Raw genomic sequence first — 27,889 nt, forward strand, 5'->3', positions numbered from 1 at the left:
GCCCGGGAAACCCCTTCCGCGGAGCCGCTGGGCCCCGGGAACGGCGGCTCCGGACAGCGGAGCCGGTACCGGGCAGGCGCTCCCGCCGCTGTAGATCCCCGAGCGACCGGAGGGGGCAGGCGAGCTCGGCGATCGATTAGCCGGCCTCGGCGGGAGGGTTGGCGCTGAGCGCGCCCCCTGCCGGGCGGGGGGACAGCCGCCGGTGCGGGCTGAGGGAGCGCCTGAGGCGGGTGTCGTTCCGCCCGGTGACCCCCGGGGCTGGAGGCCGGACCCCCCCGCAGGCCGCGACCGAACCCCCCCCCCAGGGCACCTCGGGCTCCAGTCCCCGCACACCCCAGGGCCTGGTGTGGGGCCTGCAGGTGCGCGGCTCCCCGGTGAGGCCGGGCCGGGCCTGGGCGCTGCCCCGGGCACCGGCACCCAGCGGCACGAACACGGGGCTCGTGTTGTGTTGCAGGGCGCGGGATGGACTTCCTGAGCCTGTTCCTCATCTACTCGTGCTTTGTGCTCTCTGCCATGGCTCTGCCGTGCCTCTGCTCGGGGAGGAGGGAGAGCTTCCTCGCTGGAAGCGTCAGCGCTGTGAGCCAGGTAAAGAGCCCAGCTCTCAGAGCCATGGTGGTCTCCAATGAACTCAGCAGGTTCACTGTGCTAAATCAGTGCAGCTGCTGCATCTCTCCTCTATAAACCCACTAATATATATGGTCAGAGGGATCATAGAATCATGGAGTGGTTTGGGTTGGAAGGGAACTTAAAGCCCATCTGGCTCCAACCTGTGCCACGGGCAGGGACACCTTCCACTGGAGCAGCTTGCTCCAAGCCCCTGTGTCCAACCTGGCCTTGAGCACTGCCAGGGATGGGGCAGCCACAGCTTCTCTGGGCACCCTGTGCCAGCACCTCGGCGCCCTAATACACACAGTGTGCTGTATCTCACGTTTCATCTTATTTTGACAACTGCTCTCCAGTAATCAGGGTTGGAAATAGAACCACGCTTCCTTCCAGCTCCTGAAATCCAGCCCAAGCAGGTAGGAAAAGCCCATTTGTGTCTCATGGCTCCTGCGTGTGCCAGTCTGGCTGCAGTGCTGAGGGTGGTGGCAAGCACGGGAGTTGTGATGCTCAAAGTGTGGTGTTCAGTGACACCGTAACACGTCAGCTTTGAGACATGAAATAACAACGCGGTCCCGTGTATTTGCAGTTTCATGGTAGTTGCTGCTGTCATTAAGAGGAAGAAGGTGGGAGGAAGTTTGAGGATTAAAATAGGGAGAGAATTACAACTGGTGGCAAATGTTTTAGGGAAGCTCTTTAAGGTGAGCCTGTAATAATGCTGCAGGCTGCTGTTCCTAAGAAGGGGGGGGGGGGGGGAATGAAGAGCTTTAAAAGAGGATTAAGAATTGGCATTTTATTGCAAAAGCAGGGAATGAATTGATGAGGCACAAGCTTATTTTTCTGTCTGTTGGACTGTGAATGAATGAAGAGGGGAAACGAAAAGGGGTGATATTCTTGGAAGGGAAAGGATAAGAGAATTGTCATTTAAATTATAAATAATACTTAATGCTGCTCACATGAGTCTAACCAGACTTTGATTTTATTACTAGTATTGTACTTTTTATCATAGACTCCCAGACTGGTTTGGGTTGAAGGGACCTTAAAGCTCATCCAGTTCCAGCTCCCTCCATGGGCAAGGACACCTTCCACTAGAGCAGGTGCCCCATCCAACCCGGCTTTATAGACACATAGATCACTGTGCAGAGAGATATTAATAGCTGCTTCTATGAAACATGTAACAGTCAGCAGTTCAAATACTGCTGAGATGTAAAGTCACTGGCTGGAGAAGTGAAATCAATGCTTATTCTCATGAAAACATAAAGGTAATCCTGAGTAGCTTCTCTGGACACTGTAATTTAAATTGGTATCTGACTGTAAGTGATGAAGGGTACAAGCCTGGAAGTTTAAGTTGTTTGACTGTGCTTTTGTAAGAGCCTCACAGATACTCATTGTGAGGGAGACGAAGGCATTAACTCACACAGAGCACAGCTCTGAGGAGGTCAGCTTCCATCCCTGGCTGCTTTCCTTGCTGCCAGTGGTTCGGTTGTGCAAGGTGGTTATATTCATGGTGCAACTCTTCTCACTTTCTCCTACTTCCAGCATCCCTGCAGGCACAAACGGTGTTTGTAGGAGCCTCTTGCTCTGGTGTAAGCAGTGGCTGAAATACAGGGGATTGCTGTGCTGTACGTGGGGGAATGATGGGTATTGAATGCAATGTTACACCGTACTGACACACAGTTAATATTTGATGCAGGCTGCTTTCCTGTCTAGTTCTGTGTTTCCTAGTGCAGAACACAGCCTCATCTTTGAAGCAAGACTTGTCACTTGAACTGCTGCTAGAGGCATACCAGTTAAAAGAAAAATATTTAGCGTCTTCTCAACTCTTACATATGCTTTTTGCCTTCTGGGCTTTCACATCTGAGACAAGAAGCTCTCACTGCATATTTTCTTTCCATGTCAGCTAGAAATAGGCTCAGCTGCTCTAATTCCTGCACCGCTGATGGAGCAGTGTGTTGCTATAGAGATCTATCACCCTCTGAAGAGCAGAGTCAGACAGCTCGGCGGTCACAGACTGCTGCTGAGGAGCTCACTGAATGAACACAGACACTTTCCTTCTTCATCGTGGCTGGCTGGTTTGAAGCAGCAGTCAGACATGGCTGGGCCATAGCTGTAGTTGAAGAACTGTAGATTTGGGGGTTTTGGTTGGGTTTTGGTTAGGTTGTGGGGTGTTTTTTTCCCTTCTGGAGGGCATCTGACTTTATCCCTTTGCTTATCTGTGCTTGCATCTGTCAGATGTCCTGATGAAGCATATTGCAGATTGGGAATTGCTCAGTTCTATCCCCTGCTTAACCAGTTACCAGCCTGTAACCCACTATAAGCTCCTTAACTTTCACACATTAACCCAGATACGTTTGTGCCTGTTGAGCTCCCAAGAACACAGAACTTCACTCCCACGGTGAAATCCCCTGCAGCATTCCTGCTGTATTCTTAGGAGTTCACATACCCTGAAAATGAGCTCCCTCCCCACTGCTACAGATCCATAACTGAGGGATTAGGCGACTTGTGTTTCTATTTGACCTTTCCACAGGCAGAAACATTGTGCAATTCAGGTAACAACAGTGTTCTCATTTGCTTCAGGCACTGTCATCTGTGATCCCTGCACAGCTCCAGAGGGTGGCACAGAGGGTGCTTCACAGGCTCTTCCACACAAGGTATTGCACTTCTTAATGCTTCTGACATTATTTTTTACTGTATTTCTGGTTCCTATTGTGACCTCCTACCCCCAGCAGAGCTTTCAGTGTTATCCTTAGATACCCTCTCTTTGTTAGGGGTGCTTGTCGAGGATTACAGATTCCCTTTAAGGTTTGCCACACTGTAGTCTGTTTGTTCCTTGCTTATTGTTTAGAAGATGGTACCCTGAAATATTTGACACATAAAGATGCTGTGGCTCAGTGGCTTCCAGTGTAACAGATGTTGGTCACAGCGGTAGAGTGGCTCTAGACAGAGCTGGCAACCCCCATCCTCTCCCTAAAATCCCATTACTCTCAGTCCAGCAGTTTGGGTGTCTGAGCTCAAGAGGAAGCTTCACAGCTGCCAAGGTTGGGAGCATCTTCTTGTAGCCCTGCAGCTGAGAGACTTCACAGGATCTTGCTGGATTGCACATGAAATGGTGGAGGAGAGAGCAGTAGAGGAGAGCTTGTCTGCAACAGACTTCCCCCTGTAGTAAAGTACACATCACTAGTTATTTAAAACTCATAATACAAGCCCAGCAAACTGATGTGTAATGCAGAGAACTGTAGTAAGGGAGCATTGCTTTCCTAATGTGTGGCTTATCTTGGCATCTCTTTGCCAGGCTGCTGGAAGCTGTTCTCAGTGTGATGCATCCCAAACAAACCTGTGTGCCAAGTGGTGGTGCAACGTGCCTCGCAGAAGCTGCAGCCTGGCACCAGTGCTGGCCCTTGCTAACTCCTGCCACGCTTGTCTCCTAACAGCTGCTTAGGTTATTACAGGGTTTTTGAGCTCAGCTTTCACTGGGGTTTTCTTTGCTTGCAGAGCAGCACATAGCAAATGTCTTCTGGCAGAATGCTTTGCGCTCTATTGCTGTGGCATGTTTTGTCAGCAGCAAGTGATTACAAGACTTTGTATTTTACTGATGGGAAAAGAAAGTCAAAGGAGATGCTAGTAGTGGAAGTGAGTTTAGCTGGTGTATTGTAAGGAGTGTATGTGGGAAGAAGAGAAGGAAGGCATTGGAAGGAGAAAATGCTATTAATATGCAATCCATGCTGGCCTGAAAACCTGAAAGGGTGTCTCCTTGTGTTTGGAAAGTCTTTGCTGGTCACCTCTGAGGGGACCTGTTAATCAGGATGCTATGTATTGAATAGACTGTCCCCTTGCTGTTACAGAAGCTGTTTGTTTGTTGTCCTGCACGTAGTCTTGCAAGCTGCAGTGTATGCGGAATACACATGGGAAGTGTTTGTGTACTGCTGGGAGCTGCAGTTTCACCTCCTCATCCTCCTCCTGCCCTACCTGCTGCTGGCTGGGAACGTGGGCTGCTTCATCCTCTGCTCCCGGGCCAATCCTGGTAAGCTCTTGCTGACTGGGAGCTGTAAGCCATTTGAAAATGGAACCTAAAAAAGGCTACAAACACCATTGCTAACAGTTTCTCTTGTTTCTTTCACAGGTATAATTACTAAATCAAATCATGCGTCTTTGGTTAAGATTTATGCTTATGATGGTGTATTGTTTCAGAAGGGCATCGTGTGTCCTACGTGTGACTTGGAGAAGCCAGCCAGGTCAAAACACTGCAGTAAGAATCTTAACTTCCTTGATAAGCAAAACAGTGGTACCTCCCCAGATCAGTTCTCCAGAGCTGCAGTCTCTGCCTTTCCTCTGCTTTGCTGGGCAGTGCTGTCAGAGAAGACAAAGTCTGTGAGCTGCAGTCGTAGGGAATAAAAGAGGAAATGGATAGCACAGCTTTGGGTTTAGTATTGGGGTTACTGTGTTTGCTTAAAATCATGACCATAATTCTTGGATTTTGTCAGATGAAAAACTATCCTAAACTGTGTAAAAATGAAATTGCTCAGTTAAACCCCAAGCAACTGACCTGTCCTGTGGCTCCCTCTTCCCCAGGTTTCTGCAGCATGTGTGTGCATCGGTTTGATCACCACTGCGTGTGGGTCAACAACTGCATTGGTGCCTCCAACGCCAAGTACTTCTTCCTTTACCTCTTCACACTGACTGCCATGGCAGGAACCACTGCAGTCATCTCGGCAGCGTTCCTCAACCAAGTGGTGCTGCTCTCAGGCATGATGCATGGGAGTTACATTGATGACCAAGGACAGGAGCGTGCTGTTGACATTCTCTTCCTCATCCAGGTGAGTTTATGCTGTGTGGGTTATTAGTTTGTATACAAAGGTTTAGCTCAGTCTTTGCCCTCAGGAATCTTGTTAATCCTCCTCACAGGCAGATGTGGACAGATGCAGGGGTTTACCACCTTCACACAGCTAATGCAGTGTAGAAAACTGCCATTGCAGAATGCTTTTAAAGTACAGGGTTTTTCTCCCAGCATTTCATTCCAGTCTTCCATTCTTTAGATTTCTGTTTCCAGGTTCTGCTTTAACTCAGCAGATCTAGTTCACAGGGACTGATTTCACATTCCAGTGACTATTTGCTGCAGGAATGTTTAGGAAACAGTTGAAAATCCTTGAGATATCTTCATGGAGATGTTCAAGCAGGACTCTACTGCCCTGGAATTTAGATACTTGAATGTTTTCTCTTGCATACAAAGGGTGACTTTGAGCTTCTGTAGCACTTGAACCATTTGCTTTTCAGTCCCCTCACCCCTTTCTGTAGTATGGCAGTGAGGTGATACACAGCAAATGCTTTCTCTTTTCCTCATCCTAAACACCAGATGTTTCAGCCTTGGACTGTTATAAAGGGATCTCGGTGAGGGAGCATTTGCTCATGTTTGAGCTGTACCATTCCCAATCCCCAGCACTGGAATTTAACTCGGGGGAGAGCTGCTTAAAACTGCATCGTGTCAGCAAAACCTGAAGTTGCACCAGATTGTGCCCCTTCATTTGGCAGTTTGTTTTCAGATGATCTGCATTAATGATTTTCTTAATTAAGAAACCCAACAAGCAGAACTCTGCTATGAAATACAACATTCAGAGATAGATGGATGGAGAAAATACTCCCACTTATTAGCCAGGCTTTGGGAGTCTGCATGCTGTACTCCAGGATCCAGTCACGGAGCTGACAGAGGGCTGTGACCTCCTTCCTGGGGCTCCACAGTTCCATGTGTGCCCAGATGTGCTTTGCAGCTGCACGCTGAGCACTCACATCCCTCCATGTGCTTTAATGCCCCATCTTTGTAACTGAGTTGTTCTTTTTCTTTCTTTGCAGCACCTTTTCTTGACTTTCCCTAGGATTGTCTTCATGCTTGGCTTTGTCATTCTCCTCACACTGGTTCTGGGTGCATACTCCTGTTTCAATCTCTATTTGGCCTTAACCAACCAAACTTGCAATGAATGGTATAAATCCAGAAGACACGGGTGTTACCACCATCCAACACTGCAGCCTCATGACAGACAAGCTGTCTACAAGAACATTTATTCTAAAGGAGTCTGGAGGAATTTGGTAGAAATCTTTAAGCCTCCTGCAGTGCTGGAAAGCAAGAAGAAAACATGAAGATATCAGTGTTCTTATGTGTGTTTATAAGCTTTTTGTAGGACTTTATACCAGCAGTGAGCTCTGATGCTCAAGCAGCTTTTGTAAAAAGGTGACTGTATCTCAGTGAAGTGATTGGAAACTGTTTGCATAAAGCTGACCAGTCTGTCTGTGACACTGACATTGTACAGTGGCAGCGGCCTGCAAGTCTTTTCAAACACAATCACAGTGCAGAAGCATTAGGATCAGCTAAAGAACACATATATAAGGAACTGGGGGGTTTATGTTTAGTTTTGTATGCTGCATAATATATACCACTGTATAACTGAGTTCCTCAGTTGCTTTAGTCCATCTTAAGTAGGTCTTCCTTCCTGCAGAAGACACTGCTATATTCCTGCAGTGTCACAGATGTGGAAGTGGCACTGCTTTGTCAATCATTCACCTTTTTCTTTTGCCCTGCAGGAAAACAGTAACAGAGCTCACTGCAGTGCTCTGGTTAACAATGCCTCAGCAAAGCACTGTTTAAGATACTTCCCTGGGTGAGATCTCTGAGGTTAAGCTTGGTCCTCTTGTTTCCTTGTTGGAGGGAGCAGTAGTGAATTGGCTGTTTTGGAGAGACAAGTTGGGTCCATCTTACTGGAGTGAAACTTTCTCCCTGTGCACACTTGCAAGGGAAGAGCTAACAAAAAAAGAGCTGCTGTGAACTGTGAGGAAGCTTCACCTTTGTGTGAGTATCTTTGCTTGGGAAATGATTAACCCATTTCTGTTAATATGGAGAACACATTGCATGGATTTAGCTGAAAGACTTTATGATTACTGGCAGAATCTGAACTTCAAGAACCATGTTCTACTACAGATCTGGGTTAGGATGGAGCACCTTGAATTTAGACAGGAAACTATTACAGGTGAGGTGCTTGGTGAGGCACTGGCACAGGGTGCCCAGGGAAGCTGTGGCTGCCCCATCCCTGGCAGTGTTCAAGGCCAGGTTGGGCACGGGCTTGGAGCAAGCTGCTTTAGTGGAAGGTATCCCTGCCTGTGGCAGGGGTTGGAACTGGATGAGCTTTAAGGTCCCTTCCAACCCAAACCAGTCTGTACCAGGATTCTGTAGGTGAACACTAGAAGGCAGTTCATGGCTGTCCCTCAGAAAACCCTTGGCCTTAACAGCAGAAGACAAAAGTTAACTTAGAGCTGTGCAAGTGGCCTCTGCCATCCTTCTACCTGGGGATTGTGTGAAAGGCTCCAAAGCACATGTGCACTGGCTGCTTCTGGAGGCTTGTTTGGGGAAAAAGCGTTTGACTCACCTAGTGATGAGCGTTTCTTAGGCACAAGGTCAAGGGGCCCCCATTCTCTTTCCAGACATCCTTCTGTTTGGGTGACAACAGAGCAGAAATTGGCCAGGTCTAGTAAGAACTTTAAATAACTTTATTTTTACAAAGGTGTTTATTTACATGCTGGAGCTGTACAATATGCAAATAAAAACCCAGATATGCTTTAAAAAAAAAGAAACTATCATATACAATATGGCTTTACACGCCACCAGGCCCCTCTCAGGGCAGCCTGTCTGGCACTGCAAGGGTACAATGATGCATTCTTTCATAGACCAGTACATAAGGCTACTTGTCCAGGATATAAAACGAAGATACTGCAGTACCATGCCTTAGCAGGCATAAAGGAGTGAGGTTAAAGGCATGAAACTTTGAGTGGTGGTGAACACACACCAGAACTCCTTAGGTTTGGTTTCCTTGGCTTGCTTTAAATGCATATGTTAAGTAGTCTCTTATGAGACCCTACATCTTTGTTTCACTTTCTGAATGCTTTTGAACACCAGAACACCACTGTTCTGTGGTCAGAGGTCAATGCTTTACAAGGAACCTTCCTTTATTTGAGGCAGCTGTACAAACTACTGAGACTGTCAACTGTGGTGCATGGGTCACTTCCACAGTACAACCATGCAGAGGATTTTAACTATCGGTACTTCCATTTTAAACAGGAAACATCTCAGCGCTGTACCTTCCTGTTAAGTCACTTCCCTATGGAAGCATTCCCTCCCTTGGCAAAGGCAGGACTGCTCCGACTCCCAAACTGAAAAACCCAGGAAGTTTTACATTAGCATCTGTCACTGGGTGCATGCTGCTCATCACACAATGAGAGTCTGGACTTCCACCTCCGCCTCCTGCGAGGCAATCACAAACTCCCCCGCATGTTCCATGATTTCAATGTCCTCAGATGCCACCATGGTCACCGTCGCCTCTTCCGTCTCGATGCCACCCTCCGTGGTCAGCACTGCTCCCTCTCCGATGGCAGAAGCCAGTGTCATGGCCACCTGCTCAGTGAGGCTCTCGGGGGTGGCGATGGTGATGGTGTCTGCAGCATCAGTGGTTACTTCAGAGTTCTCAGCCACGGTGACGTTCTGCACAATGATCTGGTGACCAGAGTTTGCTTGATTCACTATTTGCTGCACGACCTTCATGATGTGGCTGTCGACCTACAGGAAGAGAAAAGAGGACTCGTTATGTCTCAGTGTGGTGTTTCTCTCTTACAAGTATGGACAATTCTCATCACCACAACCAGGGCAGTGCAACAGCATTAATTCCACTTCCCTCCAGCTGTTGAAGTACTCATCACTCCCGGAACAGCAGACTCCTAGAACATGTAATAGCTCACGTCACTGAAGATGTTTTGCCAGCAGGACACTTGCCACAGAATCATAGAATGGTTTGGGTTTGGAAGACCCTTAAGATCATCTAGGTCCAACCTGGCCTTCGACACTGCCAGGGATGGAGCATTACCACTTCTCTGGGCAGCCTGTTCCAGTGCCTCACCACCCTCACAGGGAAGAACTTCTTCCTTGTATCCAATCTGAACTTCCCCTGTTTCAGTCTGAACCCTTCACCCCTTGTCCTATCACTACAGTTTCTGATGAAGAGTCCCTCTCCAGCACCCCTCAGATGTCAAAATATTTATAGACAAATCCAAGCAATGCATGCCAGGACCTTTGACCTGACAGAATCCAAGCCAGGAGCCCAGCCAGCCTCTGACTGTGCAGCAGGAACCATTTTTAGCATTCTGGAATGCGTTGCAAGGATCTAGAGTTACCAGCACTAACCCAGTCATATCCAGTATGACCAGTACAGGCAGCTCTGCAAACCTACAGAGGTCAGTCAATTGATTATCTGAAGTTGGGTTTACTCAGCATGACTTTCAGGACACCAAAAGCGATTCATTTCATCTACAGCAAGTCCCCATAATAATCCTTCACATGGCTGCTTTACCTCATGTCTTGTTCCCTCTATGATTTCAGTAGCTTCATTGGTCTCCATATCTTCAGTAGCAGTCTTGAAAGACAAAATATGATGATTCTCTTTTTAGATTATTACCAAAACCACTTTTATTACCAAGATACAAGACATTAAGATCTTTTATAAGAGTCTGTCTGTTCCCCTCCTGCTGCAGTAGCTCCTCTAAAGCCAACTCCTCCTTGACATTACCTCCAAATCCCATTGTCAAGAGCTACTTGAAAGTAACTCGCAGCGCTCACAGATAACCAGAAGAGAACATCCTCTCTCAGCAGGACTTGGCCAACTGGCAGATTCTTCTATTGGAGAAGAACTGTGGCCGCACTAACCAGGCTCAGTAAATGAACTGTGTAATTCTGCACTGATGAGTACTGGCTCTTTGTCACAAGGGGGGAAGAGAGCAAAATGCAGAATTCATTGCTTTTGGCAGCCACAACCAGTTAAAACCTGAGATTATTTCTTTGCTAAATTATTTAAGTTAAACAGAAATGGGGGAAAATAGAAGGTAAAAGTTCAGGGAAAGCTGAAGCAAATCAGTGAGGACATAAAATGTGGTATGGTCAGTTCTCAGCCTCAGCTTTCTGATGTCTTCCTGCTTTCTCATTTTCCTGCATACATTACAGGAAGGGGGTGAAGTAGGCTCCAGGTGCTCTCCTTCTGAACAAGATTCTTTAATCCTACTTATTCCTAGGGTCATGCATTGGCTAGATCCTATTTTACCTTCTCCCAAGGCCCTAGGTGAGGAACATCACGCACAACTGCAGTTTCAGTGACAAAACACCATGCTGAGGTCTGCAGGCAAAGGCACTGCCCACGTCTCACCTCGATGATGTACTCCTGAGTGTCTGCCACCACTGAAGAGAACTCCACCAGCACCGTGTGAGGATCTTCGGAGATGACAGTGGCAGCCAAGTTGTCAGCAGACTGGCTTTCCTCAGACACCATCACTTCCTCCACCTCTTTCAAACCCAGGAGGCAGCCACCTGAATGGTATTCCAAAAATGCCAAAAGAACATCATTTTTCATAATCATCTCAAATACAGGAGATGGTCATTTCTAGGTCCTCATGGAAAATGCTACACAGCACAAATAAGGACCTGTAACAGAATACCACTGACAAGTACCAGCTACCAGGCTCTCATCCCCCTGAGATCAGCCAAGTGACACCAAACAGAACTGAGACTGGAGCAGAGCCACCGTCCAGTACAGTGCCAAAAGACATACAGCTCAGTTCAGATGTAAATCCATACTAGATCTCAAAAGCTGTGTGGGAAGAACTGCATATCTTTTCTTCTTACACATTTCTCTATCTACCAGGGAACTCTTTTTTTTCCTTCCAGTGAACTTGTATTGTTCTTCGCAATCTAAACACCTCATCATCACTACCTGACAAAGCTCGAAAATCCATGCTTAGGAGGTAAAGGAGCAGCAGGTCCAGTGCAACTAATCTGATCAAACAAGATTATCTGTGAGAACTCAAGACATTTTCCTCACAGAACATCCATGCTTTGTGTTTTTACAGTTCACCTCTTCCCCGACACAGGAATCAAGCTCTCTCTGGCATTACTTTGTGGAAATGTTAATTTTCTCCCTCTTTGTGTATAGCCTTGGACCAGCCCCTTCACAGTTTGAGGTAGGCTCTGGTAGGGTGCAGGCTCTGTCTTCTTTACTCAGGACAGTGGTGACACTGCAGGGACCACTTAGGCTAGAGGCTGGAGCAGAGAACCCAGAGCACTGCTGCAATTAGAGTCTTGATGCAAGTCCTCTTTATCTTTATTTAGATGATCTAGATTATATATTAGAACTGATTTACAGCTGTTTGTTCAGCTGACTCTTGGTCACAAAAATCACAGTAGAAATATTCATTAATATAGATTAAAAAAACCCGTAACACATCTCCTGATGCAACTGGGATGCAGATAAATAGCCCTCGATGCCAGTCATTAGCTCCACTCCAAGAAACCCTCACCACTCAGCCAAAGAGCAGCTCATCCAAACCCAACCTGAGACCACCCCACGCTCCCACCCATCGCAGCCAAACTCTTGGCCACCTCACCTTTGGTTTTGAGGTGCCTGTTGAGGGTGCCGTGCTCTGCAAAGCCTCTCCCACACCGGTAGCACTTGAAAGGCTTCTCTCCCGTGTGGTGGCGGATGTGGCGCACCAGCGAGCCCTTCTCCCGGAAGCCACGGCTGCAGAACTGGCACACGTAGGGCTTGTCCTCCAGGTGCGTGCGGAAATGGACTTGCTGGGCATTCTGTACCAAAGGCAGGAACAGGAGGAGGGAGCTAAAGGGGACTGCAGACTGGAAAAAGCAGTATTTTAGCTTCCTGGGTAAAAGTTAACATCCTTGAGGACTTCTTCTCATGTACAACATGATAAAAAACAGGTTTTACTATTATTACATAGAGTTTTCCAGACAGTTTCTTCACAAATGTGAAGGTTTTACTGAGATCGTAACTGGAAGTTGTCCCTGCCTACGGCAGAGCATTGGAACTAGATGATCTTTAAGTTCCCTTCCAACCCAAACCATTCTATGGTTCTATGACTAGCCCTCTCTTTCCTTACTAAAAAGCCTCCTTCTGGAGCTTCAGCTCATTAAGTGGCCTCTGTTTTTCAGGAGCAAAGCCTCCTAACTTCTCCCAAACCCTGGCTCTGGAAAGGGAAACCTGGAGGTCAGGCCGTGGTGAGGGAGTTCACCTTTGTCTTGTACCGCTTGCCACACTTGGGGCAGGAATAGGGCCGCTCATCGGAGTGCACTCGTCGATGCCCCTTCACGTGTGCAATGGTCTTGTAGAGCTTCCCGCACTCTCCACAGCGGAAACGCCGCTCGTTCACGTGCACCTCCTGGTGCTTCTTTAGCAGGTAGCCCTTGGTGAACTCTTTGCCACATTCCTCGCACTTAAAAGGCTTGTAATCTAGAGAGAAAGAGAGGACATGTGGTTGGTACACGACAACCCACAGGACCAAGTGTCTCCTACATGCTGTAATAGAATCCTTGCCAAAAACATGACCCAGGAGAAGGAGGGAAATTATATCAACTGTGTGTAAGGTCTTTGTCTCATTCAGAAGCGAATTCTGCTCCACTGTTGCTCTCCTGGTCTTTGGTGCCTTTCAAGCAGCAGGTCCAGCCTATGAACCTGTTCTGCCTCACCAACCTTTTTCCTGGCCTCTTCATCAAATTCCACTTGCAAGGATGCAGTGCAGCCCCGAAATGTGAAAGTTGGGAGTGTTTTGTTAGGTATTTCTTTTACGCTTTATTCTACAGCTCTCCCAAAATCAACCTTTTCACATTAGTGTGTCACTAATTGATTTTAATCAGTTGATTTTGCATGGCTAAGGCCATGTAAAGGCAAGGGAGTTGAAACAAAGCAAGCTGTGCTATGTGAGACACCTCACATTTTAGACACTTTAAGCATAAGCAGTAGAACTTTACCTAAATGACCTTTGATGTGTGTTTCAAGGGAAGTAGCGTCACTGAAGGCTTCGTTACAGTGAGGGCAAACGTAACTTTTATACCCATTTGTTCTTTCAGCTTCTGGCTATTGGAAAGAAAATGGTACAACATAAGTATGTTTGTCCTGGTGTGGATAGGAAGTATTGCAGTTAAATACTCCAGCTTTGACCAGGAAGAGATCTGTATGGTTAACAGGAGAGAGAGAGCAGCTCTGTGGCCTAACACCACACTTAAGCACACGTGAAATATGTTTAACTATAAAACCTGACACAACTCCCAGGGCACAGGGAGAGATGCAGGGAGGGTAACATGCTAACAGTGCTGTGCACAGCCAAGTGCAGGCAAGGAACATTACACAATGAATCTATGTACGGAATACAAACATACAGCCTCTGCTTGTTCTACTTCAACACACTGCTCCCCACATGGCTCCTCTTCTGCTTCCACTGCTTCATTCTGCAGTCCTTCTGCAGCAGCCACAGCAGGCTCTGTGTCTGGCTTCTGCATCTCCTCCACAGCGACTCGCTCTATCACGATACCCGAGTTCCTCATGGCCTCCCTCAGCAGGTTCTCACTTGTTGCTTCCCCCTCACATGGCAGCTCCTCGGGATGTGACTGCTGAAGGAAGGAACAGTCCAGTAACTGGCACAGCAAATACACCCTCAGCCCTCTCTTTAGAGCCATTCTTTCTAAGGTATCTAGTGCTGTGATACAGGGTTGAAAAGTCAGCAAGGCAATGATCTTGGACTGGGGAGGAAGAGGAGGTGAACGTGTACTCTGAAGACACACAGTCTTAGGCATGATAAGCCTTTGCTGCTATCACAGTGTCTTGCAGCAGGGAATGATCAACAAAAACACCCTTTCACCTTCTGGGTTGTTCAGTGCATGATGGTGAATCCTATGCATCCTCCTGCATGCTACAGATGTGCTGCTAAGCTCAGCCAGACTCTAGCAGAGCAGAACCTTTATGTGCTTGGGTGAAATAGCAGCTCATTAACCATTTATTCCCATCACCCAGATTTTTAGCACCTATGAGAATTCTGTCTGTGAGGTGAAATACTTCACAATACTTCTCTGCATACAGCACATCACGGGCCTTTAAGAGAAAATGCACTCACATCTTGGTCCAGGGATTTTGCATCGACAACAGGAAGCTCCTGCATTTGGACGTGGACTTCGTGAAGCACGTTGCCTTTTGCATCTGTCACCAGGTGAATGACGGGTGAGCTCTCGATGGACTCACTTGCTATTGAGGAAACAGTGTCTGGGTTTGAACTAGAGGATCCTGCAAGAAAAGCAGCACAGTGAGTCATGGGTGTGCTGCCACCTTCCCCAGCCTGCTGTGCCTGGCAGAAAATGTGCCTCAGAACACGAGGTGCCTGCTAAAACCAGCTCTGTTCCAGAGCATCAAACACTCTTCACAGCCACTGCCTGGCTACAGAGCTTCGGGTTAATACTTTAGCTCTATAAATTACTTTTTCCTATAAAAAATTACAAACTGAATACCACAGAAGTGGGTTTAATTTATATGCTCAGTTCTCCCGGACATGAGGCAGGTGCTGGCAACAGCACTGACCTGTTGGCAGATCCTCTTTATTGACCACTATTTCTTTGTTCATGTTGAAGCGAATCTTTTCAGTGCAGGGTGTAAGAGATTTCAGGTGCCGAGTCAAAGCTCCTGATTCCCGAAAGCTCTTCCCACATTTCTTGCATTTGTAAGGTCTTTCATCTGGGAATGACAGGAATGAAAATGAGTATTAAGGTAACCACTGCCAGCACAAAGAACACCTACAGCCAGCCCCGTGCTTATCTCTTGTGTTGCCTCCCAGTAGCCCAGCACTGTAGAGAGCAAAACAGGCTCAGCTCAGCAGCAGGAAAGCAGTGAGTTCCCCTGGAAGGTAACCTGGTTCCCTACACACAGAGCACACCCCTGCAACGAGCAGTTCTTATTCTGCAGAGCTCTTACCAGTGTGACGCCGATGGTGTCGAATCAGAGACCCTTTTGTCCTAAAGGAAGTGCCACAGAGTTTGCATTCATAGTCCTTCCTGCTGCTGTGAGTGATCATGTGAGCTTTGAGGATGCTGGCCTGGGGAAAGAATTTCATTTTAAAAGATGTTTCAAGTCACAGAATCCCAGACTGGTTTGAGCTGGAAGGGACCCTAAAGCTCATCCAGTTCCAACCCCCTGCCACAGGCAGGAACACCTTCCACTAGAGCAGGTTACACCAAGCCCCATCCAACCTAGCCTTGAACACTGCCAGGGATGAGGCAGCCACAGCTTCTCGAAGCTAAGGTTAAGGATTTTAGAGGTTAAGTGTTTTACATTTCAGCTGTAAAGAAAAACAGTGCTCCTTCAGAAAGTAGGACTTCCCTTTTGGAAGCATCGCATGCACTAGAACAGCACAATGTTATTGAGTCTTGAGATATCCTGGTGAACTTCTAGCCTAAATAACTCACTAACCCAAACACACAGGATATACTTACTGTTTTAAATGTCTTCTGGCATAATTCACAAACATATCTCCCTTCTTTGTTAACCAGCAGCTTAACCTTGATCAGTTCCGTGGAGATATCCTGCTCCGGATCGTCAGGGTTGCCTGGCTCTTCTGGGACTTCCCCATCAGTGTGTCCATCTGGGTTTTCAAAAACATGATCTCCTGCAACAATGACTTCTTTGATGTGCCCACTGCCTGGGAAGAGGGTAGGACAGTTATGTCCTTTGCAGAAGAGCTTTACCTAACTACATCAATTTACTGCTGTAGCATTTCACACAGCAGGAGGAGGAACAGCTACTTAAAGCTTGAACATGGGTCATTGCACAGTTCCTGCTGTTTACTTTAGGTGCTGGAGCAGGTCCAGAGAAGGGCTACAGATCTGGTGCAGGGCCTGGAGCACAAGTGTGATGGGGAACGGCTGAGGGACCTGGGGGGTTCAGTCTGGAGAAGAGAGGGCTCAGGGGGGACCTGATCGCTCCCTACAACTGCCTGACAGGAGGATGGAGCCAGGAGGGGCTGGGCTCTGCCAGCAAGGAATGTGACAAGAGGAAACGGCCTCAAGCTGCACCAGGGCAGGTTTAGATGGAGCTGAGGAACAATTCCTTCCCCAGAGGGTGCTCAGGCATTGGAACAGGCTGCCCAGGGCAGGGCTGCAGTCACCGTCCCTGCAAGTGTTCACACAGCGTGGAGACGAGGCCTCAGTGCCATGGGTTAGTGGTGGCCTTGGCAGTGCTGGGAATGGTTGGACTGGGTGAGCTTAAAGGGCTTTTCCAACCTGGTTGATTCTATGATTCTATTGCAGCATAACTATTAAAATGGCCACTTCTGGAACAGAGTTTTAACTCTTAATTTATTATTGCAGGGACAATTGCAGAGCTGGCCAAGGGATGACTTGCACACCTTCAGCCCCAAGTCCTGCAGCAACACGGAGGCATCATGTGCCCGACCACACACACAGATCACCCTCCAGAGCACACTGGAAGGGGGAGCAAGCTCCTGACCCAGCCAGGTACAGAACCAGGCACCCCAAAGCTCACCTACTATAGCAGAGGCATTGCTGATTTCCTCTGCTATTGAAGATGCTTCAACCACTATATGGGCAACAGTTATGGACTCCTCGACAGAAGGAACAACCTGCTGTGACAGACAACACTTTAGCAGAGGAGTTTTATGACCTTTAAAGCCAACAGCCCCGGCTGGAGGAGAAGTTGCTGTCACCTTTTGCACGTCCTGGCCGAGGCCCGGTGGTGCCGCAGGCAGAGCCTCGGGGACTCTGTGACAGACCTTCTGCAGCTTGTGGTGCACGAACTCTTCCAGGGAGGTGAACTCGGCCTGGCAGCGCCCGCACTTGTGCACGTCATCTTCATCTATGGGGGAGAATTCGGGCACGGCTTAAGAAACTGACATGGAAAACTCCTGTGCTGCGTGTGGAGGTGAGCTCCCGCACCGGGGGGGGGGGGGGGGGTGGTCCCGGGGCGGGGGGTGTTTCCGAGCCGGTTTCTGGCAGGGAACGGGGCGATCTCCCCACCCGGACCCGGGTCCCCTCCCGAAGCCCGGCGCAGGGACGGGACGCAGAGGGGCACCAGCCCGGACGCTGCTGACAGAACCAGCATGGTCAGGGCCCGCTCCGCCCCGCGCCGAGCACCGAGGGGTCGGTTCCGCCGGGCCGGGCGGCTCCGCGGGCCCCGCCGCCCCACCCAGGCTCTGCTTTTCCCCTCAGCCCCGGCCGGGCCCTGCCGCGGCGGCACCGCCCGCCCCGCGGCTGGTACCTTCCTCGCTGAAGGGCGCCGGGAGGCTGAGGAAGGCGGCGGGGCCCGCGGGGGTCACGGCAGCTCCGGAGCCCGCCGCCGCCGCCGCCTCCCGCTCCTCTGCCGCGCCTGCCGTAAGCCCCGCCGGCCCGGCGCTCGTTGCCATCGCGGCCTCCATGTCGCAACGAGCCGCACCGCCAAGATGGCGGCTTTACGGCCGTGTCGTCATAACAACGGGCCGCGTGCCGCGGGACCGGCCCACCGAGGGGCGGGGGGGAGGGCGGAGGGGGAGCTCTGCGGGGAACGCGGCCGCCACACGACGGGGGGTGATCCCGGGGCCGCGCGCATACCGGTGTCCGGTGCCCGGCCCCCGGGTGACCTCTGACCCCCGGTGCCCACACGGACCGGGAACCTTAACGAGTTACCTAAGGAGCCCCCAGGGCGGCCGGGCGGCCCAGTGGCCTGAGGTGACCGCGCTCTCCTGGCCAATGGCAGCGCGCGGGGGCCAGGCAGCCAATGAGAGCGCAGCGGCGGCGCCGTGCGGGAGGGGACGCGCGGCTGAGGTGCGGCGGCCATGGCGGGCGGCGGAGGCGGCGGGCAGCGGCGGTGCCGGCGGCTGGAGGCCGAGGCGGCTCGGGCCGTGCTGGACGCCGCCGACACGCTGCTCTTTGACTGCGATGGGGTGCTGTGGCGGGGCGAGGCGGCGGTGAGCGGCGCGGCGGCGGCGCTGGGCCGGCTGGCGGCGGCGGGCAAGCGGCTGTGCTACGTGACCAACAACAGCAGCCGGACGCGCGCGGCCTACACCGAGAAGCTGCGGCGGTTGGGCTTCCCGCCCGCAGAGCCCCGCAACGTGTTCGGCTCGGCTTACTGCGCCGCCCGCTACCTGCGCCAGGCCCTGCCGCCCGGCGCCGCCGCCTACGTGCTGGGCAGCCCCGCGCTCGCCGCCGAGCTGGAGGCTGTCGGTATCCCGCACCTCGGACCCGGCCCCGCCGCCCTGCCCGGCCCCGCGCCCGCTGACTGGGCCCAAGCGCCCCTCGACCCCGCCGTGCGCGCTGTCCTCGTGGGCTTCGACGAGCACTTCAGTTACGCCAAGCTGTGCCAGGCGCTGCGGTACCTCTTGCGCGGTGGCACCGACTGCCTCCTTGTCGGCACCAACCGCGACCACCGGCTCCCGCTCGAGGGCGGCGCCGCCATCCCCGGTGCGCGGGGCGGGGGTGGGTTGGGAGGTGGCTCTGGGTGTCTCCGAGCTCAGCCTTGAGTCTTGCTGCATAGCAGTGTGGCGGGCTCAGTGTCCCAGAGCCTGGGCTCCACACTGAAAGAGGGAGAATCCTTGCAGATCCTTTATTCGGGAATAGCGGCGCCTTTCTGATCCCGGTGTGAGACAGTATTCCTGCCTTCCAGCAGGTTTAGTCCACCACCTCTATTGGGGCTGAGCTCTTTCCCTGCCCGTCTTGTCCATGGTGTTGTGCTGGCTTGTGTGGATGGCGAGTTTCCTCTGCAGTCCCTAACTGGCGTTTCCTGTTCTCTCCATAGGGACGGGCTGCCTGGTAAAAGCAGTGGAGACGGCGGCCCAGCGTGAGGCATTCATCGTAGGGAAGCCCAACCGGTACATGTTCGATTGTGTGGCGAGTGAGTTCAACATCGACCCTGCCCGTACCATCATGGTGGGAGATAGGCTTGACACAGACATCCTCATGGGCAACTCCTGCGGCCTCACCACCCTGCTCACGCTGACTGGGGTCAGCACGCTGGATGAAGTGAGGGGCCATCAGGACAGCGACTGTCCGACCAGGCAGAGCCTGGTGCCCGATTACTACGTCAACAGCATCTCCGACCTCCTGCCAGCACTGGGGGAGTAGGAGAGCAGAGTGCTTGCAGCCTCTGCAGCCATACTCTCTTAATCACCCTGTGACAGTAACTAGCATACTACCCGGAGTTAGCAGCCCTTAGCAGCTTTTTAACCTTCATGTCCTCCCGATGTGATTTTGTTTACATCTCGGTCTCTAAATGCACTTTGAAGCCAAAAGGGCATTAGTGTCACCCACGTCCTGAGGGCTTGGGGCTGCTTTTAAACGAATTCTAAGCAACAGTCTAGCCAAATGTTTGTTTTGCTCAATGTCACCTTGTCCTCTAGACTGAGTTGAGGGAAGCAGAGCTGGTTGATCTGAGGAAAAGAACCCAACATCTTGTGGTGGGTGCTTACCTGGGCAGGTTGTAACTCAGTCTGGTTTATTCAGGGAAACCTGGAGTGTTTAGTGCCAGCTATTTTGAGCAATGCCTGTAGGCATTGGCAGGTGGCAGGATTAGTCTTTAGCCGTGGGTTGAATTTTCTTCTTCCAGCCCAATGCAGATGTCACAGAAACTGACTCCGTCTTTGTTTATGTGACCACTGCAGATTGCACTAATGCAGATTAGGATGATTCCACTCTCACAATACAAGCAGGGTCTTCGGTCTCACTGTGTTTGTCCAAGTGCTGGGTGTATGTATAAAGCACATGTACGTACAGAGCTACCCCCATCCTAAATATATATCAGAATATATTTAAATTATAAATTTAAGTATAGTATATGATAATATATCTTGTTTCCCAAAAGGGAGGATAAGAGGAATGTACTTCACTGATCACAGTAGATCCAAGCTTTTGCATTTGGTAATGCAGAAATTCTACCCACATAGGACTGTCCTTCACTACTGCTGCTTCCCAGATAACTGGATCCATTAGTACCAAGTTAATTCTTGTACTTCCCTCAGCATCCAAATAGCTCTTTCCTTGGCTTTAGCTGCAGCATCAGAGGTGATGCTTGGCAAACAGGGGCTGGATCTAGCACGGTTTTCCTCTCAAAGAATCCCAAGGCTGTGTGTGATGGTGGCACGTGCTTCCTTCAGTACCTGAGATTCAGCTCTTCCCTGCAGGCCTGGGGCCGGGTGCTCTGCTGCAGAGCAGCACTTGCTGGCTCAGGTGATGATTCCTGTTTGATCTTGAGCTGGATTTGGGTGATGCACAGCTCTGTCCGTGATAGCTGGATCCAAGGCCGCAGGTGAAACCTTTTACATTACAGAATTAAGTGACAAATTAAATATGCAAATAAGCTGCTTTTATCCATAGCTTCCACTGTTGGTAGCTGATTTTAAACTACTTCCTTCCTTCACCTCCCACTGTGCAGCCAGGCAGCTCTGGCAGTGTGTTGGTGCCATTTCCTTCCAGTCACAACGAGTCACTTGTTTGTAGAGCAATAACCTTGCAGTTCACTTTGTCTTTTGGTGTTAACCAGAGTATTAGCTGATCCTGTCCAAGGTGTTCCCTTGTGTCGGGAAGCACGGATTGCCTCTTCCCTGCTCTTCCCTCCAGCTGGAAGCCTATGGCTGTGTGAAGTCACAGATAAACCCTTAGAGGTAGAACTGTGGGTTAATGTGGAAATGGATGTGATGGATTTCCTGCAGGGAGAGCCTGGCTTCAGGATGTGTTCCTGGATTCAGTTCCTCTATGTGGTGCTTGGAATGTCAGAAGATGACAAGTAAAGCAGCAAACACCAGGAGAGGCCTGGCCTGGCTGGAGCCATCACTGGCCCCACACAAGGGAGCTGTTACCTCGAGTTGTGTGTGCTGAAACATGTGGGTGAAGGTGTCAGCCGTGCTTTGAAACTGTGTGCAACTTCCAGACGGTTTTTAAGCCTCTACTTGAATTCACATTAAACTTCAAAACCTGCTTTCCCCAGCGTTGTCTCACTTTGAAGTCTCTTCTCTGATCTTTGGCACAGCTGTGCTGCGTGGAGGTTGTGGGATTTAGGGGCTGGTTTGTGGTTATTGTCTTTAGTCCTCACATGCAGAAATGGGGAGAGAAATGTAAGCTCTGGAGGGTATTTCTGGGGCTTTGGTCCCAAATCCCTTGATGGGGGCTGGGATTTGCTTCTTGAAGAGCACAGTGCTGAGCAGAACACAGCAATCCTGCCACCACCAGTGTTTTGTAGAGGGTTTTGCTTCATTCTGTGGCTCAGGTTAGGCAGGGCCTTCATTTCTTAGAGCAAGAAAGTGTCTCCTGCTTGGCTGTTACAATCTCTTTGGGGAGAACCCCCCATCTGTGTGTTGCTGCTTGGTTCTCACACCTCTTGTGCGAAGCTCAGCTGCAGGTGGTGATGTGGGAGCAGTGCTGGGTCTCCTGCGCATCGCCCAGTGAAGCAGAGCTGTGGTTTGGCTGTGCCAGTCCTGCCCTGCTCTCAGCAGTGCCACAGCACAGGGTGTGTTTCTTCAGAGCTGGAGCTCACATCCCACAGAAGCATCGTGCCAGAACTGGGTGGATGCTGCCACTGAAATAGCTAACCTTTGCCTTGACAGCAGGGAAGAATGAAGGATTGCCAGTGCTTTGGTGGTGAGAAGCTCCAGGATGAGCTGCCCTCTTGGCTGAATTGGATCAGTCCTGGTCTGTGCTTAATAGGAAAATGTCCAAAAGCCTTATTTTCCCTTAACAGACTATATGAAGGAATTCTGAACTTTTCCTTGCCTCCATCCAGCTGCTTGCCTCTCGCTGGCAGGTCTCAAACCCACAAACCTCTATTGGGGATTTCTGTGGGTGCCACAGCCTGGTGGGGTATGAACATGAGTGCAGCTGGGGTTGTGGTGATGCCTCTCTAGCAGAGATCCTTCTCTCCAGGGGCTACCTACCACAAGGTCTGCTGGAGCACAAGCATGTCTGTGCAGCTGAGGCTTGCAGGGCAGCAGCCTGCAGGAGGAACGCTTGGCTTCAGCCTGTGGAGCTCCGGCAGCACGAGCTTTGTGTTGACAGTGGGAAGTAACTGATGACAGGGCAGGCTACCCCTCCTCTCTGCTCTATTTTCCACTCTTCATGAGCTTGCAGTGGTCCTGCCAGCAAGGAAGGCCAGGACAAAGTCCCTGACTGTCATCCTGTCCCCTTCAGCCCGCTCACAAGGAAGCACCGTGTTAGGCATTGACAGCGTCACTCGGCACTCCTGGGTTCAGCCCCATCTCTTCCCCTCTGCCCAGGTGGCAGCTCTCAGGTTTCAGCCTCCCAAAGTCTGGGCTGAGGAACTCCTGGCTGGAATTATTTTTGGCATGATGGACCATTTCTTCTAGATACACGCTTGTTTTAATTTGGGTTTCCAAGTGTACCAGGAGTTGTAATTGCATATACAGTCTGCATACAACCAGGAGGCAGAGCTGCAGGAGCAAGGTCCTCATTTGAAGTGGAGGATGGAGGGCAGGAATAACACTGGCAGCGCTGTCTCCACAGTGAGTATCCCTCGTGCGCCCTATCACAGAGGGAGACCCCGCTCTTGGCTTGATCAATTCCTCACTGAAGGGGCTGAGCTTCTCCTGTTCCTGGGGATCCTGGTGAGGTTTTGTTCATCCTGTCAGATGGATTTTCTGAGACATGCCTGGGCTTCCACAAGGCGGGGCAGGATGGTCAGGGTAGAGATGCTGAAGCACCCCACTTGCACCCTGCAGAGCCACTCGGGGTGTGTGTGCATGGAAGAGCCTCAGGGCTGGGAGTCACTGGATTTCTCTCTTTGTGCCTTTCCCATGCAGGGAATTCCATTAGCTATTGAAACCCTGCCTGGGAGCGTAGGGCTTCAGCACTATCGCATCTGGTGGGATAGGTCTGGAGGTTACATATCACCAAAAAAGATCCATAACTGACCCAGAGCCTGGAAGAGCCCCTTCCTCATGTGGCTGCAGCAGTTCTAACCACGGGCATGTATTGGATTCCTTCATGTCCTTCAGACTGAAAAACAGGTTGCTTCTTTTCTAATGGGGGCTGCACAGTTGGGATTACTGGAAGCACATCCTTTCTGCTTGCAAAGAATAATGTTAGGTGCCATTAAGTTAAAGTTGTTTCCATATAAGCATGAAGGTGAGTGCCAGGCTGTTTTGCTTCAGATGACAGCTTGGTCTGCACAAGAACAGCTGATAAAGAAGGTAAATACAACCAAACAGAGTGGGGCACTGAAGCAGGATCGCTCCAACAGGGGCTGTTCCAAATCCTGATGGTTCTCTGGGGATTTCTGCTATAAACCAAAGTAAGTTAATTTGCTGCTAAAGCACAGCAGCAGCAGCTCCTCTTTGTGGAAAGCTTCCAGCTCCAGCCCTTCTCCAATGGCTTCCCAGCGTTTCCATGCTCCTGTGGCTGCAGGAGGAAGGTGCTCAGCTGTGGGAGTACCCATCACCAGGATGTCAGACCTGAAACTCCAGCACTGTGGGATAAAAGTGATGTTATTCCAGGGCTGCTGTGATGTTTGGGCAGTTCTGCACTCAAACCCCCTCAGTTTGTGCAATGATCTGTGTCGTCAGTGGGAATTGCCTGTTATGGGGAAGAAGAATAATCAGTAGGAGGGTTGATTTTAACTCCTTTCCTTCTTGCCTTGGCTCCCAGGACAGGAGAGCTGCAGTGTGCTTCACAGCTCCACGCAGGACCTTCTGCATCATCCTGTCCATCGCCTTGCTCTGTGCCATTGGCATCAGCATCCTGGGGGTTCTCATCTTCTCCCCCAGCTCTTCTGAGGTAAGAGACCCCAGTCAGGCAGGAAGCCTTCTGCTCACCACAGCCTTAATGTGTGTCAGCACTTGGTGGGAGGGATGAATGGGCTGCTGTCCTGGATTCAGCTGGTTTTCAACTGTACAGTTGCTTTTCTCCTTCTTAGTAGCTTGTGCAGAGCTGTTTTGGCTTTAGCCTCAGAACAGAGCTGGTAACACACTGATGTTTTAGTTGTTGCTCAGTAGTGCTTCCCTGATCAAGGACTTTTCAGTCTCATGCTCTGCCAGTGAGGGGGGGCACAGGAAGCTGGAAGGAAGCAGAGACAGCACCCCTGTCCCAAACTAGCCAAGGGGTATTCCATCCCACAGCACATCATGCCCATGATAGAGACCGGGGGGAGTCACCTGGAAGGCTCAGATCACTGCTCGGGCTGGGCTGGGTCGGTGGGTGCTGAGCAATTGTATTGGGCATCACTTGTGTTTATTATTGGGTTTTTCCTTCCTTTTTTAGTTTCATATTCTCTCCCCTTGTTATTCCCCTTATCATTATTGTTATTGGTGGTAGCAGCAGTGGGTTTGTGTTATACCTGAGTTACTGCACTGTTCCTGTCTCAATCCATGGGATTTACATTCTGCTGATTCTGCTCCCCATCCCTCCAGAGCAGAGGTGGACACAGACGGGGTGTGAGCATGGTTCTGGGTTACTGGCTGGGCTTAAACCGTGATAGCTGTGATCTGGACTGGCTTCAGCTGGTTCCCATTTCTGGAAGACCAGCAGGCACAGGGGCAGGAAAGTGCTGGCAGCGCTGGCGAAGTGGCTGCTAAAAACAGCATCCCTTCAAGTGAGTCTCAGTGTGAGGGCTGAGCTCCTCTGTGTCAACGCAGGAGAGTTCCGATGTGTGGCCTCTGAGGGAGGGTGAGCTGCCAGTGAGCTGTGCTGGCTGGGGAGGCAGATCCTGCTCTCCTGAGCTCCCCCCTGCATCCAGCTCTGGGGCAGCAGCACAAGAGGGGCATGGAGCTGTTGGAGTGAGTCCAGAGGAGGCCATGAGGATAGTCAGGGGCAGGAGCAACTCCTGTCTGCAAACAGGCTGAGAACACTGGGCTGTTCAGCCTGGAGAAGAGAAGGCTCCTTAAGGGGAGACCTGAGAGCAGCTCCAGTGCCTAAAGGGGCTGCAGGAAAGCTGGAGAGGGGCTTTGGACAAGGGCCTGTAGGGACAAGCCAAGGGGAATGGCTTTAACCTGCCAGAGGGGAGACTGAGATGAGCTCTTAGGCAGAAGCTCTTCCCTGTGAGGGTGCTGAGGCACTGGCACAGGGTGCCCAGAGAAGCTGTGGCTGCCCCATCCCTGGCAGTGTTCAAGGCCAGGTTGGACACAGGGGCTTGGAGGTAGCTACTCTAGTGGAAGGTGTCCCTGCCCGTGGCAGGGGTTGGAGCTGGAGGAGCTTTAAGGTCCCTTCAGCCCAAACCAGGCTGGGATTCTATGATTGGTGGCACTGTCCCTCTCTTTGTGCCCAGGCTGGCTCGCAGCTCATCCACCTGACACTTCAGGGCCAGCAGGACCTGCTGAGAAATCAGACAGCTTTGGTGGACAAGTCCAGGAGCACCGTGACCTACTACATCACCTCACAGAGCAACCACACCGCCGTGGTGCTGTACGACAGCAGGAATGTAAGTGTGTTAAATCACCTTCCTCGTGTGCAGGGGAGTGAACAGAGGAGCCCAGGCTGGTGGGAGAAGAGTTACAGAGGTGGGAGCAGGAGGTGTAGACCAGGAAGTGCATTAACCAGCCACTTTAGGTGCCTTTCTCTGCACCTTTAGGCAGGAAAGAACACAGGGCAAAAGGAGGGATGTCCATTTGGGGGCTGTTAAGGTAGCTGTGGGGGCCGCTGACTGCTCTAAGGGGGCACAATCTGTCTTGCAGGGCTACGTGTGCTACAAGCCCATGGAGCAGCGTGTGTGCTACCTGAAGAGGATGGACTCCTGGGACCTCCAAGCCCTACAGACACCTCTCAACACGTCTGAGCAGAGAGTGAGCAGCGGCTGCGGCCACTCCTGGGGCAGCTGAGTGGTCAGGGGTGATGAATTGGGCTTTGCACAGAGTCCTGCCTTGCTGAAGGCCCTTTCCTGCAGGGATTTGGGTTTGCAGTGCTGACTCTTTAACACCAGCATCCCAGATATGGCTAAATGAGGGCAGGGGCTCTCCCAGCCGGGGGTAGCAGCAGCAGCAGTTCACTGCTTGGTGGGGCTGGGTTGGTGCCTGGCGCAGGAGCAGGGCTCTGCTTTGGAGTGCTGTGTGTGAGCTCAGAGCAGCAGCTCCTGCTTTTATGGATACCCAATCTGTGAGAAACAGCAGAGCTGCACTTGGGAAGGGGGGATATGTCCCATGGGGTGAATAGCAGGGCTCTCACAGGACCCACTCCCACTGGATTCTGTTACCTGCTCAGAAATCCAGGGAACAAAAAACAAAGGAGGCTTGTTAGCAATTCACGGGGAGGAAGGTTGGAGCAAATCATGTACACAGACCCTCTGAACTCCATGCTAATGAATGCATGGGCAGGGGGCAGATTCTGTTTCAAGAAGACAGAAGGCCCCATGGTTTTGTGCCTGTCATCTGCTCTCCATTACCTCGGGGGCTCCTTTGCCTGCTGCTGTAGTGTTTAACCCAGAGCAGTGAAGGAGCACAGCACCCACCAGGGCAGGCTACCGAAGGGATTGCAAAGAGGAGAAAGCATCTGCCTAGCTGTGAGGCTCCTTAATGGAAGTCAAAGAGTCTGTGGTGCCTGTCCCTGCCATCAAATGGCCTGTGTGTCCCCTGCTCCCCAGGCCGCAGGGCCAGGAGGGACAAAGAGCCTGCGGAGGAACTAACAGGGACGTTGTTTGTTCCAGGCTGATCAGCTGCTCCGTCTCAATAACCAGACCAAGCACTACCAGGAGTTCCTGGGTGTTCTGGCAGGGGGAGAGGTGGACCCCCAGGGCCTGGGGGAGGCTGTGCAGACCCTGTGTGAGCAGACTCCCATCTTCAGAGTCAGGAGAAGCGAGGGTGAGTGGTGTGTGTGTTTCCCTTTGCACAGGAGGGAGGTGTGGTTGTTCTAGTACCTCTCAGAGGAGCAGGTTGGGCTGTGCAGAAGCTGATGCATGTCCTAGGATGGGCTGCCAAGGGACAGGTGACCTCTAGTGAGAATCAAACCATTGTTAGTGCTCCCCAAGGGCTGGCTCGTACCCACAACCTGCAGTGAGCCGGCTGGCAAAGGCTCTGAGGCCCCTTCTCCAGGCAGCACAGCAGCTTGTGCATCCACAGAGCAGTCCCCTGCACTGCTGGTGGCTTAATGCTTGTCACCTCCATCCTCACCAAAGCAACCTGCTGAGCTCTCCTTCTGTTCCATCTCACTCCAGCTTTAATGGGAAAGGTCATTCCTGGAGGCTCTCTGCTTGGCTGGCTCCCCAGCGACTACAGGAGCTTTCCCCTCACCCTGCTTCTGTCCTTGCTCATTTGGCAGGTCCAGGGAAGCAGCGCCTCATCTACCTTTGCATTGACATCTGCTTTCCAAGCAACATTTGTGTGTCTATCTGCTTCTATTACCTCCCCGAGTAAGTCCTGCGGCCATGGATTCCCTCTCTACATACTTGAACTGGATTCCTGAGACACCTCTGATTCCAAGGAAGGTAACAGCTCCACTAGCCCCCAGAGCTTCCTGATCTCA

The 27,889-nt window shown here is 51.0% G+C and overlaps 4 protein-coding genes across 11 annotated transcripts; 3 read left to right on the plus strand and 1 right to left on the minus strand.

The window, feature by feature from the left end:
• Nucleotides 1–302: 302 nt before the first annotated feature.
• ZDHHC4 (zinc finger DHHC-type palmitoyltransferase 4) lies at nt 303–14,656 on the plus strand. 2 transcript variants are annotated; one of them, XM_062614827.1, is made up of 7 exons: nt 303–374; nt 455–585; nt 3,178–3,251; nt 4,443–4,621; nt 4,721–4,846; nt 5,170–5,414; nt 6,445–7,181. In XM_062614827.1, exons 2-7 carry the CDS (start codon nt 463–465, stop codon nt 6,727–6,729), a joined length of 1,032 nt encoding a protein of 343 aa, XP_062470811.1. In that variant the 5' UTR covers nt 303–374; nt 455–462; the 3' UTR covers nt 6,730–7,181. The 2 variants fall into 2 exon arrangements, with proteins under 2 accessions (XP_062470811.1, XP_062470812.1); XM_062614828.1 differs by lacking the exons at nt 303–374; nt 6,445–7,181 and adding an exon at nt 14,478–14,656 and having other exon boundaries at nt 424–585.
• E4F1 (E4F transcription factor 1) lies at nt 8,108–17,964 on the minus strand. 6 transcript variants are annotated; one of them, XM_062614814.1, is made up of 14 exons: nt 17,724–17,963; nt 17,173–17,321; nt 16,992–17,106; nt 15,944–16,149; nt 15,426–15,546; nt 15,036–15,188; nt 14,578–14,744; nt 13,847–14,074; nt 13,439–13,544; nt 12,703–12,920; nt 12,061–12,259; nt 10,827–10,987; nt 9,981–10,043; nt 8,108–9,193 (listed from the first exon to the last, which is right to left on the minus strand). In XM_062614814.1, the coding sequence occupies exons 1-14, from the start codon at nt 17,878–17,880 to the stop codon at nt 8,846–8,848; spliced, it is 2,391 nt and encodes a 796-aa protein (XP_062470798.1). In that variant the 5' UTR covers nt 17,881–17,963; the 3' UTR covers nt 8,108–8,845. The 6 variants fall into 6 exon arrangements, with proteins under 6 accessions (XP_062470798.1, XP_062470802.1, XP_062470799.1 ...); XM_062614818.1 differs by having other exon boundaries at nt 16,992–17,088; nt 17,724–17,962; XM_062614815.1 differs by having other exon boundaries at nt 13,847–14,077; nt 16,992–17,091; nt 17,724–17,962.
• A 275-nt stretch (nt 17,965–18,239) lies between these two features.
• On the plus strand, nt 18,240–25,831 carry PGP (phosphoglycolate phosphatase). Of its 2 annotated transcripts, XM_062614832.1 has the most exons (4): nt 18,240–18,901; nt 19,236–19,331; nt 24,089–24,217; nt 25,704–25,831. In XM_062614832.1, exons 1-3 carry the CDS (start codon nt 18,277–18,279, stop codon nt 24,214–24,216), a joined length of 849 nt encoding a protein of 282 aa, XP_062470816.1. In that variant the 5' UTR covers nt 18,240–18,276; the 3' UTR covers nt 24,217; nt 25,704–25,831. The 2 variants fall into 2 exon arrangements, with proteins under 2 accessions (XP_062470816.1, XP_062470815.1); XM_062614831.1 differs by lacking the exons at nt 24,089–24,217; nt 25,704–25,831 and having other exon boundaries at nt 19,236–21,418.
• On the plus strand, nt 25,234–27,780 carry BRICD5 (BRICHOS domain containing 5). The gene is made up of 5 exons (XM_062614853.1): nt 25,234–25,242; nt 25,704–25,856; nt 26,110–26,217; nt 27,075–27,228; nt 27,686–27,780. The coding sequence occupies exons 1-5, from the start codon at nt 25,234–25,236 to the stop codon at nt 27,778–27,780; spliced, it is 519 nt and encodes a 172-aa protein (XP_062470837.1).
• Nucleotides 27,781–27,889: the final 109 nt, after the last annotated feature.

Source organism: Pezoporus occidentalis, unplaced genomic scaffold (genome assembly GCF_034315485.1).
Source record: "Pezoporus occidentalis ecotype Australia unplaced genomic scaffold, CSIRO_AGI_Poc_V1 ctg178, whole genome shotgun sequence".
Classification (NCBI taxonomy): Eukaryota; Metazoa; Chordata; class Aves; order Psittaciformes; family Psittacidae; genus Pezoporus; species Pezoporus occidentalis.

Excerpts from the sequence above, each read along its gene's own strand:
- ZDHHC4 (XM_062614827.1), top strand. The coding sequence starts at position 463 with ATGGACTTCCTGAGCCTGTTCCTCATCTACTCGTGCTTTGTGCTCTCT. Across the intron at positions 586-3,177 it reads GCGTCAGCGCTGTGAGCCAG|GCACTGTCATCTGTGATCCC; the intron begins GTAAAGAGCCCA and ends CATTTGCTTCAG. Across the intron at positions 5,415-6,444 it reads ACATTCTCTTCCTCATCCAG|CACCTTTTCTTGACTTTCCC; the intron begins GTGAGTTTATGC and ends CTTTCTTTGCAG.
- E4F1 (XM_062614813.1), bottom strand. The coding sequence starts at position 17,880 with ATGGAGGCCGCGATGGCAACGAGCGCCGGGCCGGCGGGGCTTACGGCA. Across the intron at positions 15,189-15,425 it reads ACACCATCGGCGTCACACTG|ATGAAAGACCTTACAAATGC; the intron begins GTAAGAGCTCTG and ends TGTCATTCCCAG. Across the intron at positions 14,745-15,035 it reads TAAAGAGGATCTGCCAACAG|GATCCTCTAGTTCAAACCCA; the intron begins GTCAGTGCTGTT and ends CTTTTCTTGCAG.
- PGP (XM_062614831.1), top strand. The coding sequence starts at position 18,277 with ATGGCGGGCGGCGGAGGCGGCGGGCAGCGGCGGTGCCGGCGGCTGGAG. Across the intron at positions 18,902-19,235 it reads GGGCGGCGCCGCCATCCCCG|GGACGGGCTGCCTGGTAAAA; the intron begins GTGCGCGGGGCG and ends TTCTCTCCATAG.
- BRICD5 (XM_062614853.1), top strand. Across the intron at positions 25,857-26,109 it reads TGCTGTACGACAGCAGGAAT|GGCTACGTGTGCTACAAGCC; the intron begins GTAAGTGTGTTA and ends TCTGTCTTGCAG. Across the intron at positions 26,218-27,074 it reads TCAACACGTCTGAGCAGAGA|GCTGATCAGCTGCTCCGTCT; the intron begins GTGAGCAGCGGC and ends TGTTTGTTCCAG.